Here is a 17713-nt window from a genome sequence, read left to right on the forward strand (position 1 = left end):
AAATCCAGATGATTTTCTCTGCGGTTGCTCCGTTCGCAGATTTACGTCGGTATCGGTACGGTCATCGTATGGTTTGTTACGGATGCAGCCACAATCCATGCTCCATACTATCCAGGATACTCTCCGACTACGCTCACTCACTACCGGCCGATGCAATGGTAAAGAATCCCGCAGAGGCATGACTATCACTCCCAACTTCATTGGTCTATCCTATCTCTGCTTGAATCGACGGTGCTGAAATCCTCTGGCCATAGTAGAACGGCAGCCATCGAGGAAGTGGCGTGAGGTATTATTCAGGACCTCCCCGATGAAATTTCGGATACGATGACCCGTATTATTATCTCGGAAGATCCTTGGAACAATGCTGGGTCTGGTCCCGCGTTCCCATACTAAGCAGCAGATCCGAATCAGTCCTGCTGGTGGTGCCTGTAATTACCCACTATCTCGAAAATCCCGTAGTACTACTATCCGTACTTGACTGCCTCGACCCCAATCACTCTGCGTCTGATGAAGGGACTCTCCGTTGTTCGACCTGATGCTCCGGCTATTTTTCGGTTGGTCTCGCGTAGGCGAATAGTGACGTTGAAGGACGAGAAGGGCTTCATCAGGTCGGAACACGGGGAATGAAGTCAGACTGAGGCTGTGCAGCATCTAGGATCATATGGAAGGCACTGTGACCCGATATTTGCCCCCGCACCGTCACCAACCACAGCCAGGCGTTTGCAGGATGACTCGACGATATACAAAGCCCGTACGCTAGTATTGGCCCCTCCTAGCCGCTACTGTGGCGTCCACGCCATACACAGCAAGTAAACAGGAGACTCTCCACTCACACCCTTTGCCTACTCGGGACAACCATCGGAGAGGGGTAGCGTCCGAATCAGAATGGGAACGAGGGATAGACGGGGTATGGGTTAGCGACCAATTCCACTGGAGGGGTAACCGACGATCAGTAGCTCGGTGATCGACCTCGACGGAACATCATCTGCCAGTGATCAAATGGGCCCATATACGGTGTACCCCAACACCAGCGACGATGTCTCAGGCGGATTGGGCGGCGTGGTTTGAGTTCGAGTCCTCCGTCCTCCCTCCGTTTAGTTTGTTGCATATCATGTCGCAGGGAAGATCAAGGCGGTCTGAATTCCCTTTGACTGACTCATCTCTACTGTCCGTGGCATGTGTCGATGTTGATGAGGGGCTGAAACTTGCATTTACAGCATGGAAAACTAAACAAAATAAAATACCTTCGATTAGGCCAAGAGGTGACCACTCCCTCTTAGTTGAGGTCTACCCTGGAGTACTGCGCCACGCAAACATCAAAACACGACCAAGGGAAATTGACCGATCAACATCAATGGGGGGTAGGTTTCTGGGTCAGCCTGCGAGGATTTGACGGCCGTTACCTCATCTCCGCCGGTTACTACCGTCCCCATTCTTTCGTATCCGAGTCCGTGACCACATCATGAGTTGCTCGACCGAGGAAGCTTTGAGGGATGCACATAGCTCTTTTGGGACTGCTGCTTTGGTCTGTGTGGGGTCGTCGGGTGCCAGGGATCAAGATGAACCGGCCGGGAGCACCTACGGAGTCAACGATTCAGCATTCTGACTCCCCTAGAGAAACCATGTCCGTTGGCGTCATGTTCCGTCTTAGACTCAAGCCCACGTTTCTTGTCCCGAGCGCTTTGGGCCATTCAGCAAGCAATCATCGTGATGCGGGACCAGTATGTCTCGAGCCACTTCTTGATCACTGCGTTGGCAATACTTGCAGGTTACGAACTATCGACGCACGATGGAAATACAGCCTTCCATTTGTGCGGTTGTGCGACATCCCACACCAACCTCTCTTAGGAGAAACGGAGTATATCCACCCGCCCCGTTTCCCTTCCATGACGTGGGAAGTGTAGATCCAGATGCCTAACGCGGACCTCGGCCACGGATAAATGCTCTGGAGAAGAGAAGAGAGGTGGGGAAGGAGTCGCATGCCAATCACCATCCGCGGATCTTGTCCAACTCCAAGTTTGTATTCGCCAACTTTTTTGGGGTTGATGGGGAGATTGATTGATAACTCGATTACATCCGGGGAGACTGGTCGAGTTTGGCAGATGGCGCGCCTTTCGCCCACGCGAGATGTCTCTGCCGAATAGCGTGCAGACACCTCGACCTGTCTTTTTTTCCCTCTTACAATTGACGTAAATGGACGGCATTCCGATTTGCACGAGGGATTTTTTCAAGCCAATCAGGCGGCCGAGCAGCGCAGAAGTAAGAAAACGGTTCCGTCTAAATTACTTACAACGCCGCATAGAGTGGGGCGTTCCGATGACAATTTGTATCACCGAAACCACGCTAGTCTAGTTAATCGGGGGAAGATGTACTCCTTCTGCAGGTGGCTTGCTTCGTTTCTTTTTTCTTGTGGATATGCTGGAGGATGCTTTGCTTAGAGGGCCTGATAGTCTGGCTTTGAATGGCGGCCGTTCAGCCAATCGCCAGGGATCTTCCCACCGGCCGACATGGGACAGCTGTCGCCGACCTCAAATCCAACTGCATGTGTCGGCAAGAGGATGGAAACCACTAGATCGGAATTGGTTAAAGAGGGAGCCGAGGGGGGAAAAAGGACGCAGTAATTTCGGGAGACAAGTGCCACATTTCCGAGAGAACGAAATAAATTAAGATACTAGACCTCCATCGTTTGATTTGCGTGGATAGACACCGGTGGCATTCTGGTCGGTGAGGTTGGGGGTTGCCTTGACCACTGAACTGCCGACCTGGAAGGCGAACAACTCAACCTCTGATAAGATTGGAGGGTCGAATGATTGGGGTTGATCCAAGCTCTACTGCTGACGGGCTTGAATTGGACCGTCTTCATGCAGCTGTTGAGCACATAACATATGATCGAGTGCAAGGCAAGCTCTCCTTTTCTTCGCTGACTGGCGAGTGGAGCTGATGGAGCCGACTTGAGCGAATAGAAGCACGCTAGTCCTGTTCAAGCTTCGCCCGTCCTTCTGGCCTTCCCGAACAAGATTAAGCTGTGGCTCAGGCCCTAACCCTATCAGGTGATATCTGGTACTACGTGGGCAGTATGTAGAACCTCAGGCCTCAACAATGCCTTAGTCACATGATGTATACATGTTTATACCCGGCGCGGCAAATGACTTCAGACTGACCTACACACCATCTTCACGAGTTACCATGGGAGCAAGAAGTTTCCACCTAGAACTGGTATCGGTTCAAACTCAATCGATGTTTGATCTTTCGGTGATATAGAACTGACATATCCCGGTCGAGACTTGCGTCATGCAGACAAACAGAAGCCATAAATACAGCCCTATCCGCCTGTCTCTTCAGATCCATGATAAGACATTTTTATTAAAATATCCCTGTCCATCATGTCGAACCGTCTTGAAAGAGAAGCCGAAGACCAGTACGAGGCCGAGAACGACCCCTCCCCTGTTTCCGGCACGGTCTCCGACAACACGTACGCCGGCGAGACCCGCTCGGGATTGCGTAGCTACATCCCAGTGCAAGGGGACAACCAGCGGGTTGAGGATCCTGTCCAGCCTCCGTACTCCAACACCGACCAGCAGCTTGGTAGGTCGACCTACTGAGCCAAAACCATATAGACTCACTAACATTTTATCTAGCCGAGGACGAAGAAGAGGCGATCAACAAGTCGAACATTCTCGGTGGTAGCCGTCTGCGTCATACGCAGCCTCAAAGCAGTACCGGATACGCCGAAGGCTTTGATGAAGATGATCTCCCTGAGGCAGCGCGCTCTGGACAGTCGGGACAATCTAGTCAACGCTACTACTAATGAGGGCCATGTGTTGATACTTGGTTAGGTGTACCTTTGCTTTTGTGAGATTGTGTTTTTTGCCTATATGTAAAAGTTTCACAATGCGATGTTCGAATAACAGGTGGACGGACACGCCACCTACTAAACCCTGGAAATCTATCTGCATTCTAATACACTCAATCTGCAAACGAGTGCAGAAGACATACACCGCAAGGTGACTGCCAACCTGTAGAAGGGACAAAAGGACGTGATTGAGGACTCCTTGTGTTGTAGTACAAACTTCAAGGATATCCTCGGCTTCCCTTCCGGATAGATTGAACCGGGAATTGATGCCTATAGCGTTGGCTGTTATATTGCGTTACAAGGAGACACAGACATCCGTAACGGATGCCTAAGGGCCACCCTCGGGACATTGGAGATATTAACCATGGAGATCTTTCCAAAGGGACAATTGCACACGGGGGACTCGCACGACGCCCGAGGTACAAACACAGTCGATTGGAAGTCCTGAGGCCGAGATATTAAGATAGAACCCGAGTCTGCCACTTAGCGAGACGTCGTCAAGATGGGATAGGGCATCATACCACAAATTGCTCTAGAGATTCCTCGAAAAGCTCGTTGTTCACACCCACACCCCCGGGATGTTCAGTCGGGGACAAGGGATTTTTCACCACTGCACACGCATGAGCAAACAGCAACAGCGGGAAACAGGGGGTCAATAGAACCCACCATATTCAACGTAGAGGTTGATGTAGATTTGCTGCAAGGCAACCCGCATACTTGCGCTCTTCACGTCGGTGAGCATGACGAACTTGATATTGGTAGGGGTCTCGTAGTAATGTAGCTTGTATTGGCTCGTACGATATGTGACGAAGCTGAAGTGAATACGTTAGGTATTACACGCATGATCAATAATCCTGTCATCGTACCTGTCATCTTCCCCTCCCAGCTTGCGTACCATGTTCCGCAGGGAAAATACCGTGCCAAAAATCAGCTTGGCATCATCGTCGGTGGTTCGCGCGGTTTCCCCAAAGGCGGTTGACATGGCCCCCTGAGGACCGGAGATCTCCGACGCCGGACGAGACGATTTACCGGCGATGGAAGCAGGTCGAGGAAGCCAGCGTCGTTTGTAGATACATTCCGCTACACGGCGTTAAGAATAACAATGGTCAGTGAGGAGCCCCTGATTTAAGTGGAAGTTGGTTGGATTGCGAGAGATGTACCATGGCGGTCAAAGATGTAAAAGGAGTAGACGACCATTACGCGAGACAATGGCAGAAGACGACGGAGTAGATCACGAAGCGCGGCGGACCAGGAGGAGCTGGAAGGGAGGTCGTTGAGGTTGTTGTCCTGCGTTGAATTAGACTCGTTTAGCAAACCCCGATCGGGATGGCTCGTGGGCGGTGAGATCAGCCGTTGCCTTATCGATAACCCGCGCGATCCGTTGATTCCTCAGGAATCCGCATCAGTAATCCGGTTGATGCCTGAGGATCCGATCGTTTATCCCAAATAAGAATCATGCTTCATGCAACATCTTGTCTTCTCTTCTCTCTCTCCCTCTCGAAATCCCATCTTCCCGTCCGATCTTCCTCCAGTGTGCCGTGGAAAACGCCTTCTGCCCAACCCACACCCCTCCTCATTCCTTCTCTAGCCCCTCTTCGTCGCTGGCTTATCTCACTGTTTCCCCCCATTTCCCCACCATTTACCCGTAGGCATCCAGTTTTCGTTTCCCTCCTGGTCCAGAGATTTCAGAACATTCCACCAAACAGAGCACATTCCGATCGTCTCGACTCTCTTTGGGATCCTACCTTGCTTCTCTTCCTCCGCCACAACGTTCAATGGCCAACGACGATGCCAACCTTCCCTTGCAGGATGCTAGTCAGTTGCCCGGTGACCGCCCCGGCCTTGCTCACCCCCATCCAGCTCGGTATGCGTAAGTGGTATTCGACTTTTATTAGTCCGCCGTCGTTTTATTTTTATCTGTTGACTAAACCACGTGTCCTGTCTAGATCGATGCCCTCGTACGACAGCCCTTCCAGACACCATCGCAGGAACCCGATAGCTAGACGTCCCGTGAAGGTGGGCCCCCTCATTCCTACGTTCCGACACAGTCACTGCTATCTGCCTCCTTCTCATCTGACACATGGTCTAATGCATCTGACAGGAAACGCTCAACGCACGATCTGAATATACTACCAGTCAAGACGATGGCACCGCCGAACATAGGATCAACCAGTACATTATTAAGCAGGAAATTGGTCGAGGGTCGTTTGGGGCTGTCCACCTAGCGATCGACCAGTACGGCAATGAATATGTATGGTGGATATCCCTGCCTCCTGTATAGAAATGACTAACAGCGACATGCCATCAGGCCGTCAAAGAATTCTCCAAGGCACGACTCAGGAAGCGTGCCCAGTCGCACCTTTTGCGAAGGCCTCGGGGCCCTAAGCGCTCATCGGAGGGGTTCAATTCCCCCCTCCATCGCTGCGAGGATGACCAGAAGGGAAATGCCCTCTATCTTATCAAAGAAGAGATCGCCATCATGAAGAAGCTACATCATAACAACTTGGTCTCTTTGATCGAGGTGCTGGACGACCCGACGGAAGACTCGCTTTACATGGTCATGGAGATGTGCAAGAAGGGCGTGGTCATGAAGGTCGGGCTGGAGGAGCGTGCCGACCCTTACGACGATGACCTCTGCCGGTGTTGGTTCCGTGATCTGATTCTCGGTATTGAGTATCTGCACGCCCAAGGTATCGTCCATCGTGATATAAAACCGGACAACTGCCTGGTGACGAACGACGATGTGCTGAAAGTGGTCGATTTCGGAGTGTCTGAGATGTTCGAGAAGGATTCGGACATGTTCACGGCCAAATCGGCTGGTTCACCGGCCTTTCTTCCGCCGGAACTGTGTGTCGTGAAACATGGAGATGTTTCGGGCAAGGCGGCCGATATCTGGTCCATGGGCGTAACACTCTACTGTCTTCGGTACGGAAAGCTGCCTTTTGAGAAGCAAAGCATCTTTGAGCTGTATGAAGCGATCAAGAATGACCCAGTGGTATGCGAAGGGGAGGCCGACGAAAGATTCAAAGACCTCATGTTCCGAATCCTGGAAAAGGACCCGAAGAAGCGGATAAAGATGGCTGAACTACGAGTGAGTGCCTGTAAGGACACCCTTGGTACTATCATCGCTTATAGGAAGAAACGCAGACACATCCCTGGGTGACGAAAGATGGGTCGGATGCCCTCTTGCCTGAAAGTGAGAATACATCGGACATCATCGAGCCTCCTACGGAGGAGGAAATGAATAGCGCCATCACTACGAACTTCGGCCATGTACTTGCGGTGGTAGGTTACATCCCCCTCCGGCCAAGAAACAAGCTTATAATTCCCCAGATGAAAGCCGTGAAGAACTTCAAACGACTCCTAGACCCTAGCAAAGCAGACCCGCCCATGCAAAGTATCCTAGGACAGGAATACGAAACCCACTTCGTGGAGCCCCCCCAGGAAATGGAACCCGACGAAAGCTTTTCGCCCGCGGAGCTTTCCGTCAGGAACAAAAGCCACAGCCTGAATATGTACAACCGACGAGCCAGAGAGCGGGACTACGTCCTGAAAGGGTATCACGACATGGCGCGCGAGGAAACAACAGACCGTGAGGAGCCTACGGGGCCCAAGCCCATCCCAAGCACAGGCAACAGCAGCCGGCCCGCACCCTATCCAGAGCGCAAAGACTCCGGATCCATACGCAGCCAGAAACTCCGGGAAGACTCCATCGACGACAGCCCAAAACCCGCCACGCCTCACTCCGCATCCCCGCAGATCCCCCTCTCCAGAGCAAGCTCGGCGACCACCAAGCGCAGCGTCGAGGGCACGCGCGGCCACGCCCGCGATCCCCTGGAAGAGGAATACCCGTTCCTGTTCATTGGACCGTCCACCTACACGGGATCTCACTCGGCGGAGGTTGACGCCGCGAGCAGCACCAGCAACGCGGACGTAATCTACGACGAACCCGACACGTTACCGCCGTCGGACGACCCGTCCGATTTGGACGACACCGCTGCTGCTGCCGCCGCCGCGCCCATTGTGAGCGAGTCCCCCGGCGCCGCGGACTTCGACATCTACGAAACGGCCTATCGGCAGGAGATCGAGCGCATCCGGACGCGCAGCCTACCCCGCCAGGGCGCCCTCCCCAAGGTGTATCTCACGCGGCGCGTCGACGGGAAAGACGACGTGATGAGACTGGTCGAAGAGAACACGCGCAGCACGGTCCCAGACGTCGGGAGGAAGATCCCCGTCCCGCCTGTCAACACTGCTCCCCAGTCAACCATAGGCGGGATAAGCGCGCAGATCGCCCAGCAGCAGTCATCTGCCTCCGACCCCGATTCCAGAGCTGCGCCAGGTACTGCCGGCTCGCCACCAGAGAGCTCCAAAGCCAGACTGCGATATCTCCTCGGCCGAGTGCGGGGCAGCCGGGGAGGTTAGTTCGGTTAACGTGTTGGGTTGGGCGATGGTGATCTGCAGTATCGACATCGTTTGGCATAGTATTCACTCTAAGAGCTAATAAACCTGTACATACACCACGCCAGATTAATCATGACTAATTAGTAATGGTACATACTCCGGGCGTTAACATCTAGTCTCATACAGGGGACGAAAGAGAAGAAAAGAGAGACCACGACGGAGAAAGGAGTCGAAGGATAGCCAGCGAGTCAAAAAGGGAGAAAAAAAGACAGGATGCAGGATCTCGTGACGACGAGAACCAGCAGCCGGAACGAATGAATGAATGACGGGACGCGGATCATGTATGACACCTCTATTCGCCCGTCGCTTCAACAGATCATATATCATAAAGCGCCCTGCGCGGTGGGATGTATCCGACTCGCCTCGACACGTCAGTTGGAGAAATGCCGGCAAATATGAGCCATCAAGTGCCGACAGGATGCCCACGCAGGAAAGGGAAAGGAAAGAAAGCAGCGAGCAACAACCAGCAAAGAAGAGAGAAAACAAAAAAAAAAAAAGTAAAAGGACGGAAGGAAAGCGCTGCATGTCCGATGCGTTCGTTCGTCGGGTGGGTTCTTCTCGCTCGGGGGTTCGAATCAATGCAATGCAATCTATTGCTCGTGATCGGTGGGATGGGTTGATCATTCGTTCATCGTGTCTCAATATAAACGGCGGCGCCTATTAGTTCTGAAAGAAACCGACAGTAGTAATAGTAATAACAACAGTAATAGTAATAAGTCATTATTCCGGTTGTTTGTCGACCGCGTGGTGTCGCAGCGCGATATCCGCCGGTTCGTCGGCCTGTCCGCTGGGAGGAAGAAGCAGAGACCGTCGGTTGTTATTGTTGTCGGCCGCTACCACCAGGGACATCCTATCACGCGGGCTCGGGTGTGAATCAAACGGGCGTTCGCCGGTGTCTATGCGTGCGATGGTCTCGCGGTGGCCGAGCTGCAAGGCCTGCGGCGAAGGGAGGGTCTGTCTCATCTCTGTGGGCATGGGCAGCTCCCTCAGCGTGGGGCCTATCTCGCGGCTGTGCGGGTCTCTCGTCCGGTCGTCGTCGTGAGGCGGTATCAGCCCCGGAGGTCTCCCTGGCAGGGGAGGGGCGTAGCGGAGGTCAGGCCGCGGGGTGATGGCCTGAGGCAGGAGTGCGAGGGTCAGAGGTTCGGTAGAGGTGGTAGTGGTGGTGGTAGTGGACGGGCTGGCCGGGGTGGAGGGATCTTTTGTCTTGTTGGAGCCGGTTCTCCTGGGGAGAGGGTAGGGCTCTCCGCGGGCTTCAGCGGCTGCCTTTCGTCGCTCGGACTCTGCCTTGCTCGGACGGCCTCGCTTGCGCGGCGGTTCACCGCGGGCATTGAGACTTTCGGATCCGGGGGAGAGATGTGTTGACGCACCACTCTCGCTGCTGAAGGAAGCGGTGCTTGCCGCGGGGCGGGGTTGGATGGCGCGCGGGGCGAGCATTGGTTTGTCCGCAGGGAATAGAGGTCGTTTCCGGACGGCGCTGCTGCTGGTATCTAGTGGGGTTGTGGACGAGGCGGATGGTTCCTGGCGCGGTGCTGGAAAGGGTCCCAAACTTGGATTGAAAGGGAGCTGGGCATGTTGGCACATGTCATAGAACGCCATCTTGCAGGAATTGAGTGAACGGCCTGGAGAACCGGGTTAGTTCTTGTTCTGGCTGGCTCGTTTCCAAGCAGACAGGTGGGTGTATATGGATCCAAGCTAGCATGATCCTAGGGTAGAAGAGTACCTGGGGGAAGAGGGATATCTGCCCAGCTGGGGGAGATGTTGAAAGCTTGAACTATCTTCAACAGATGGTTGGACGGGATTCCGGCTTTCTTCAATATCTCCGTGAGTAGAGTGTACTTGATGGTATGTGGATTAGCCATTAGTTCCTGCGACCGCCGTGGCAGATGGCGTCCTTTGCTTACCTTCTCCTCCTCAGTCCATGGCCTTTCCGGTGGATTCGACATATCCGGTTTACCATGGAAGCGAGAGCGATGACCTTCCCTCCACGATTCCAAGTGTTTGCTGGGGCTCTAAGGCACGCGTCACGCGGCGACGGGCAGTAATGAGAGGGGTTCAAGTGCACCGAAACTCGGAAAGGATGAAATCCAAAGGATGAACAAGATAAGAGGCGAAAAATCAGAAACGTAGAAATGAAATAAAGAAAAGAAAAGAAAAGAAAAAAAAAATTAAACCACGGAGCCTCCCAAACGAAACGGTGCGTCTACAACCGTGTATAAAACACGTGGTTGCTCAGATATCAATCGGAAAATGAGCCAACGACACAAGGAAAAGCCGGGACAGGCGCACACAACAGTGAAGGAGTTGTAATGTACTCGATATCGACAACAGACATTGGAGGTGGTGCCACCGGGACAAGAAACTCATGAGAGGCCTTCTTCGGAGGAAAAGAAGGGAATAAAAAATGAAAACCGGGCAGGAGTAGGAGGTCGAGAGCAAGCAAGCAAGCAATCTGTAATGGTCGAGTAGTTCAAGATCTATCCACGCCAAGAGAGTTTGGGACGAAACGCAAATCGAAGATCGATGGACAAGAGGGGGAAGGTAAAAAGAAAGAAAAGAAAAAAGGAAGAAAAAAGATCCAATGAAGGACTGGACTGAGAGGGGCAGGGTACGAGGGAAAGCCGTCGTCACCGGAGATCGAATGAAGCTCTCCAATGCAGTAGTTCAATGATACATTATGCCAGCAAACCAGATGATAGGAAGAGAAGCAGGGAAAGAATGTGAGGGGAGAAGACGAGGGAGTAATTTTTCCTCTTCTTCTCCAACCAAACGGACTTTTAATCCAGGAATGTAGGTCAGACCCGTGCAGAGACCACCAGCATGTGTCGGCGTAGAGAGGAAAGCTGCAGGGACTGTGGCCTAGTGCTGCTCGGGAGGGTTCCTCTCGAAGGCGAACGGCCACCCAAGGGAGCAGAAAAAGGAATGGTGAGGAATCAACCAGTCGGGGGTGGAACGGCTGTGTCCTCTGCAGATGGACGGTGTTTCAAAGAGGGCGGTTTCAGATGATTCTAGGCGTCAATGGGGTGAGTTGTGAGGAAGAAGGATCGTGGAGAGACAAACAACGCCTTCTTTGGGAGGGGCACATTAGCACTGGATCGTCCGGAGCAGGAGGGGGTAAGGAACAGGAAGAACTAGTCCAGAGAACAGGGAGTTGGTGAAGAAACAATGTAACAACAGCCTGAGAGGCTACTGCTGTGTTCCCTGACTACGGAACCCACAACGTTAAGGGGGAGGAAATAATTTTGTCATAGTGGTGGTAGAAGGTGGCCAGGGAGGGAGGGAAAAATACAAGGCCCAAGGGAATTTTTCTAAAAAAAAAAAAATAATAATAATAATAAAATAAATAAATAAAAATAAAAGGATGCGAAAAATAAAATAGGAAATGGAAATGGAATGGGAAAAAAAATAAAAAACCAACGGTTTAACCATGACGGGCATGGCAGAGAAGCTTGCCGCTCGGTTTGACGGTCATTAATCAATCCTCAGACCCTCTGGCGGAACCAGAGCGGTCCCAGTCGGTCCCATCGACCATCAGGGGACAGGAGATGTCTGTTGATAGGCGGACGGCGATGTCCCAAGACGTTGGGTAGAGCGGCGAGAATTGACGTGTTTCTCAGAAAGTAAAGCTTGAAGCGCCAGGTTCGGGGCAGGCTCCCGAATGGAGGTAGGGTGGTCGATCGATCCCAACGGAAGTCCAGGCGACTGGTGTCCGGTGGTGTGTATTATGTACAGTTACAGTAAATGCAGAGACATGCAGTGGCCCTATTGACGATAGCGGCAATGCATCTGGCGATGACTGGCAGAGAATCGAGGGCAGCGGAGATAGTTGATAACCGCAGAGTGGGGTTGAAGGGCTCCGCAATATTAGGCGCAGACGAGGGAAGTAAAAAAAAATCCGGTAGGAGGGAGAAAAAAAATTAATGGAGGCTGGGTAAATACCCAGATGGATCCATGTTAGAACGGGGGACCTAGGTAGTACTCCCTAGTACTCCCGTCCTCTGCGGTTGAAAGATGACCAGGATGATCTCGGGACCGGCCGTCTACCCATCTTTCAGACTTGTGCAGGATTGATAGGAGTGAGGGCCAATCTGAAGGGATGAGGAGAAAGGGAGTGGCTAAACTGCCTCAGTTAGATGGGAAGATCCTGACAAATGGGGAAGACTTCACCGCATGTCTGTTGATAGCAGAGATTCCTTCCGTATTGCTCATGCGGGTCGAGGGACAGGAGCGACAGGGGAGCATCGGCGATGGCATCAGGCTTTCAAGGAAAGTGGAGAGAGAGGGTGAGATGTACGGGGATTCTTCACCCACCAGGAAGGCGGACTAATGCCACCACCGCGCTTGTGAACCGACTAGTACGGACGGGTATTGGACGGAGGGGAACGCTAGTCGGCGTAGCCGCTGATTTTCATTTGACGGGTCGACAGTCGCCAGTAGGCAGCGTTGGTGGTCCATGCACGAGAACCATCAGCATGCAGGAGACGAGAGGCCCCGCCGAGATGAATCAACCGTCGACGGTAGTGTGGGATAGTGCCGAGGGAACTTGTCGTCGAGTCCTATCATTTGCGTTTGTCAGTGGAGAGAGAAGTTGAGGAAAGAGAAAGGCGAGAAGAGTTGAGAAGAAGAAGGGCTGAGAAGAGGAGGGTTGAGAGGTGTGTACCTGGGTACTGCATGGCGTATGGAGCTGACAAAGGAGTAACACCAGTCTCCCTCATAACTATTGTACGTCATATTCTGATATCTTAATTATAATTGTTCATAATGAAATATATTTCTCTATTTCATAATACAAATTTCCCCCGGCGAGATAGAATAACACTCCATGTCTATATCGAGATCCGCCCCTCTGGTACCAGTACCAGTACCGTGGACAAAGTCTCGGGGACTTTTTTGGCAGGCGGAGGGCCATCGTGACTGCCCCACCGTCTCAGGTACCCGTCGCGCTTGTAACGTCCACTTGAGTACATCATCATCGCTGGACACCTCCTTACCTACGCCGTCCGGTGCACAGGTACCTTTAGGTACTTCCCCCTCGTCTCCCCATTACCGGAAGGGACTCTCGCTCCTCGTCGATTACATCAGCAGCTCCCTCTCACCTGACATTCTCCCTCGACCTCTCTACCCATCTCATACCTCCCAACTGGTTCAGCAACACCAAGACCATCGTCTCTCCGACACAACGCGTCCGATGGACATCGCCCTCTCGTTGATCCAGAACAGATAATTCTCCATGACTCAGACTGGATCCTATTGAGTCTTCCCCTCCTCAGCAGGGCATGGTGGACTAACACCGACCTCCAGTCTCGGCCTCTTGACTGATGCAATTTACAATATCCCCTTTCAAGGATATAATACATAATCTCCCCACGAGAACACGGTCCCCTGTCCCATGACACCTGCTACCCACCGTTCATTATCCCACTCCGGTGCAGGTTCCCCGTGGGAAGGAGACTGCGGCCTGGTCATGACCAAGATGACGACGCACATTCCTAGAAAATCCCAGGCAGAAGAACAATCCATAGACAGAGAATACGCTACTCAATGAATGAACAATACATCGAGATCCATTCCTGGACGGTGAAACGCAGAAATAGCGAATTCCTTCAGTTCGCGATATTTTCTTGGCGTTCCGCGGGAGAAAAAAACGTGGAAGTCGCCCGGGCTTGAATGGACTCACTCAACCCTTTCTCTCTCTCTCTATCTCTCTCTCTCCCTCTCTCTTCCCGCTCCATTTCTTCTTCCCTTCTCTCTCTCCTACTCTCTCTCTCCTCTCTTCCCCTACCTCTTTCTTTTCTTCCTCTTCTTTCTCCACACTGCCTTCCTTTCCTTTCTCATCCATCTCCTCTCCCACTCTAATCCCTCCGTCTTGCACCCATCTCACCATCGCCCATCTCCATCCTCTCACGCCGCCACGCGCCCGCCCTCCCCTCCTGCGCCCGATAAGATCTGAATAGCGCGTCCTGTCCGTGTCGTCATGTCCACTCATGACTACGCGGACCCTCCGTCAGAATCCGTAGCCAGTGCCGTGTCCGCCATGAAGCTGGACCCCAACCGACCCGCCGCGGACGACGACCACACCCCCAACAATGAGAATGATGCCCCGTTCCCTGGCGCACCCGTGGTCAAGGAGTCGGACTCCAATAAGGGGGCCTCCCAGTCGCCTGCGCCATCCAGCACCCCGCTCCCGGAGAACGGGTCCGGGCAGAAGTCGCGAGCCTCTTCCCACTCCCCTGTTAAGCGCGAAGCGGATGACCAAGACGATGATGATAAGAAGGACATCGACGTCAAACCGGATCCGGATGAAGACGCGGAGAAGGTCGGCGGCGATATCACCGTCAAACTGGAGCCCGGACAACCGCCCAAGTTGACTCGCACCTCCTCGCAGAAGGTGGTTGCGCGCCCGCCGCAATTGTTCTCGCACCTCCCGGATAGCACCGAGGAGGCCGAGGCCACCTTCGAGCTGATGGATACCTGCACCTACGCCAACAAATACATGGGATATACGGAACATGCGATGGAATGTGATTGTGCTGAGGAATGGGGTAAGCTATAATTTTTTCTACTCTTCTTTGGACGCGTATACAGCCTTACACCCCCCGGTCCTTACCCCCTTCGCCGATGGACATTTCTTTGCTTCTTCAGGATGGTGGACTCTCTAACTCGATCAGAACCCTCGACTAGCCAAAATCTTGCCTGCGGAGAAGACTCGGACTGCATCAACCGGGCCACCAAGATTGAATGCATGGGCGATTGCGGCTGCGGACCGGACTGTCAGAACCAGCGGTTCCAACGGAAGGAGTACGCGCCCGTGGCGGTCATCAAGACGGAGAAGAAGGGGTTCGGGCTACGCGCCGAGGCCGAGCTACGGCCGCACCAGTTCATCTTCGAGTACGTAGGCGAAGTCATCAACGAGGGCCAGTTTCGCCGGCGGATGCGGCAGTACGACGATGAGGGAATCCAGCACTTCTACTTCATGTCGCTGAGCAAGGGCGAGTTCGTCGACGCCACCAAGAAAGGAAACCTCGGCCGGTTCTGCAATCACTCGTGCAATCCCAATTGCTATGTCGATAAGTGGGTGGTTGGTGAGAAGCTCCGCATGGGCATCTTCGCCGAACGCCGCATCCAACCGGGCGAGGAACTCGTCTTCAACTACAACGTCGATCGCTACGGTGCTGATCCGCAGCCGTGCTACTGCGGCGAGCCTAACTGCACCGGGTTCATCGGCGGGCGCACGCAGACGGAGCGGGCCACGAAGCTGTCCAACGCGACAATTGAGGCGCTGGGTATTGACGATGCCGACAGCTGGGACACGGCGGTGGCGGCGCGTCGCCCACCGCGCAAGAAGAAGACGGGCGAGGCTGACGAGGAGTACGTCGACAGCGTGCAGCCCAAGTCGCTCGACGAGAACGGTGTCACCAAGGTCATGGCAGCGCTGATGCAGTGCAAGGAGAAGTGGATCGCCGTGAAACTCCTGGGGCGGATCCAGCGCTGCGACGATGAGCGCGTCCGCAACCGCGTCGTGAAGATGCACGGCTACCAGATCCTCAACTCGCAGCTTGCGCTGTGGAAGGACGACCACAACGTCGTGTTGCAGATCCTCGACATTCTCGACCGGTTCCCGCGCCTGACCCGGAACAAGATCATTGATTCCAAGATCGAGTCGACCATCCAGCCGCTGACCACCTGCGATGACGACCGCGTCGCCCGCCGCGCCGACGCCCTGCTGCAGGTCTGGTCAACTCTCGAAGTGGGCTATCGCATCCCCCGCATGAAGCGCGACCCCAACGCCACCGCTTCGTCTGCTGTCAACCAATTCGAGCGCCGCGAGAGCACGCGTGACGAGCGCCAACAACAGCAGCAACGGCGACGGTCTCAGTCGCGCTCGCGATCCCGATCTCCATCCCGGTCGAACGAGGCGCCTCGTGGCCCGTCAGGACGTGCCCACCACGGCTGGGGGAAGAATCACCATCACGGCCCGCGGTCGTTCCGGCGCCAGGGGAAGCCGTTGCCAGCGGGATGGTTTGCCGCGGAGTCCAACGGCCGGACTTACTACTACTCAGCGCGCGGAGACACCACCTGGACGCGGCCCACGAAGCCGGCGCCGCAGCCGCCACCGCCGCCGCCGAAGGAGTCCCGGGATAAGGCGCTGCAGGACATCATCGACGGGATCATGAACGCCAAGGAGGACACGCCGAGGGAGAAGACAGGGGGAACGCCGGGCACACCACAAGGGGTGGTGCAACGGGCGTCGGCTCCCGACCGAAAAGACGGGGGAACAGAAAAATGGAGGCAATACAGCGAGGAGAAACAGAAAAAGCTCTACGAGAACACTGTACGTTGCTTTCTCTGGGGCGCCGCCGCGAAGCCAATGCTAACGCTAACGCCATCCAGTTATTCCCCCACGTGAAGTACGTCGTCGACAAGTTCAAACACAAGCTCCCAAAGGAGGACCTGAAGCGCTACGCGAAGGATGTAAGTCGACAAGGGTGCCTATGCACATAAACATGCATTGCTAACCAGCCCGGTAGGTCGCGAAGAAACTCGTCAACTCGGATTTCAAGAACAACCGCGTGCACGACCCGACCCAGATTGACGAAAAGCAACAGAAGAAAGTGAAGAAGTTCTGCAAGGAATTCTTCGACAAGGCCGTCCAGAAACACCGAGCCCACGAGCAACGAAAGGCCGAGCGCCATGCCAAACCGGCTGACCAGTCGCAGCCGCAGCCGCAGCCCCCGCCCAAAGAAAACACGCCGGATGTACAGATGTCGGACGACGACGAGGATGGCGGCGGCGACAACGACGGCGAGAACCCGGGCGCGCCAAAACGTAAGCGGGCCGAAGACACAGACGCAGACGCAGATGAACAAGCATCGAAGCGGCCGCGGTCCTCGTCGACGACAAGTACGACGACGCCGCCCCCACCACCGCCCCCACCCATGACCCCGGGGGATCTGGATAAGAGCGGTGACGATGACTTCACGCCGACCGAGACGGACAAGCAAATGGTGGAAACCCCGCCGCCGCCCCCGCCGCCGCCATTGTCGGCCCAGCCGAGCGAGGGTGAGGGCGAGGGCGAGGATGAGAACGAGAATGATAACCGCCCGCTGCCGAGATTGGCCATCGAGGGGGAGGTATAGCACCTACCTGATCTACCTACCTGTGTAGGTTAGGCTAGATACGGAGTAGGTAAGGTTGGGGGGCTGTGTTTTGTTTTGTTTCGTTGCCAGCATGGGACCGGCGTGCCGTATTGTATCTTGACAGTCGACTTTGTTTTTTTCTCATCACCCAATACCCCCATTGTTGCGCTAGTGATTTCTCTCCATCAATGTATTAGACCAACAGACCCGAATGGATGCATACAATGTCATTTCTCTCAATTCACAGCCTCAAGACGATTTGATA

The 17713-nt window shown here is 54.1% G+C and overlaps 5 protein-coding genes across 5 annotated transcripts; 3 read left to right on the forward strand and 2 right to left on the reverse strand.

Moving 5' to 3' along the window:
- Window positions 1-3383: 3383 nt before the first annotated feature.
- Window positions 3384-3808, forward strand: BDV59DRAFT_204392 (uncharacterized protein; the record flags this gene model as incomplete). The annotated part of the gene is made up of 2 exons (XM_073694455.1): window positions 3384-3585; window positions 3639-3808. 2 exons carry the CDS (start codon window positions 3384-3386, stop codon window positions 3806-3808), a joined length of 372 nt encoding a protein of 123 aa, XP_073545196.1.
- A 560-nt stretch (window positions 3809-4368) lies between these two features.
- Window positions 4369-5050, reverse strand: BDV59DRAFT_204393 (TRAPP subunit BET5; the record flags this gene model as incomplete). The annotated part of the gene is made up of 4 exons (XM_073694456.1): window positions 4369-4463; window positions 4520-4665; window positions 4720-4933; window positions 5014-5050. 4 exons carry the CDS (start codon window positions 5048-5050, stop codon window positions 4369-4371), a joined length of 492 nt encoding a protein of 163 aa, XP_073545197.1.
- A 182-nt stretch (window positions 5051-5232) lies between these two features.
- Window positions 5233-8426, forward strand: BDV59DRAFT_93874 (putative calcium/calmodulin dependent protein kinase). Its single transcript, XM_073697374.1, has 6 exons — window positions 5233-5723; window positions 5800-5869; window positions 5955-6104; window positions 6162-6944; window positions 7001-7138; window positions 7187-8426. The coding sequence occupies exons 1-6, from the start codon at window positions 5629-5631 to the stop codon at window positions 8273-8275; spliced, it is 2325 nt and encodes a 774-aa protein (XP_073545198.1). The 5' UTR covers window positions 5233-5628; the 3' UTR covers window positions 8276-8426.
- A 608-nt stretch (window positions 8427-9034) lies between these two features.
- BDV59DRAFT_204395 (putative AT DNA binding protein) lies at window positions 9035-9910 on the reverse strand (the record flags this gene model as incomplete). Its single annotated transcript, XM_073694457.1, has 1 exon — window positions 9035-9910. The coding sequence occupies one exon, from the start codon at window positions 9908-9910 to the stop codon at window positions 9035-9037; it is 876 nt and encodes a 291-aa protein (XP_073545199.1).
- Window positions 9911-13977: 4067 nt separating this feature from the next.
- set2 (SET and WW domain protein) lies at window positions 13978-17675 on the forward strand. The gene is made up of 4 exons (XM_073697375.1): window positions 13978-14853; window positions 14980-16643; window positions 16703-16783; window positions 16840-17675. Exons 1-4 carry the CDS (start codon window positions 14286-14288, stop codon window positions 17446-17448), a joined length of 2922 nt encoding a protein of 973 aa, XP_073545200.1. The 5' UTR covers window positions 13978-14285; the 3' UTR covers window positions 17449-17675.
- Window positions 17676-17713: the final 38 nt, after the last annotated feature.

Source organism: Aspergillus ambiguus, assembly GCF_047715705.1.
Source record: "Aspergillus ambiguus strain CBS 117.58 unplaced genomic scaffold BDV59scaffold_32, whole genome shotgun sequence".
In the NCBI taxonomy this organism is placed as follows: domain Eukaryota; kingdom Fungi; phylum Ascomycota; class Eurotiomycetes; order Eurotiales; family Aspergillaceae; genus Aspergillus; species Aspergillus ambiguus.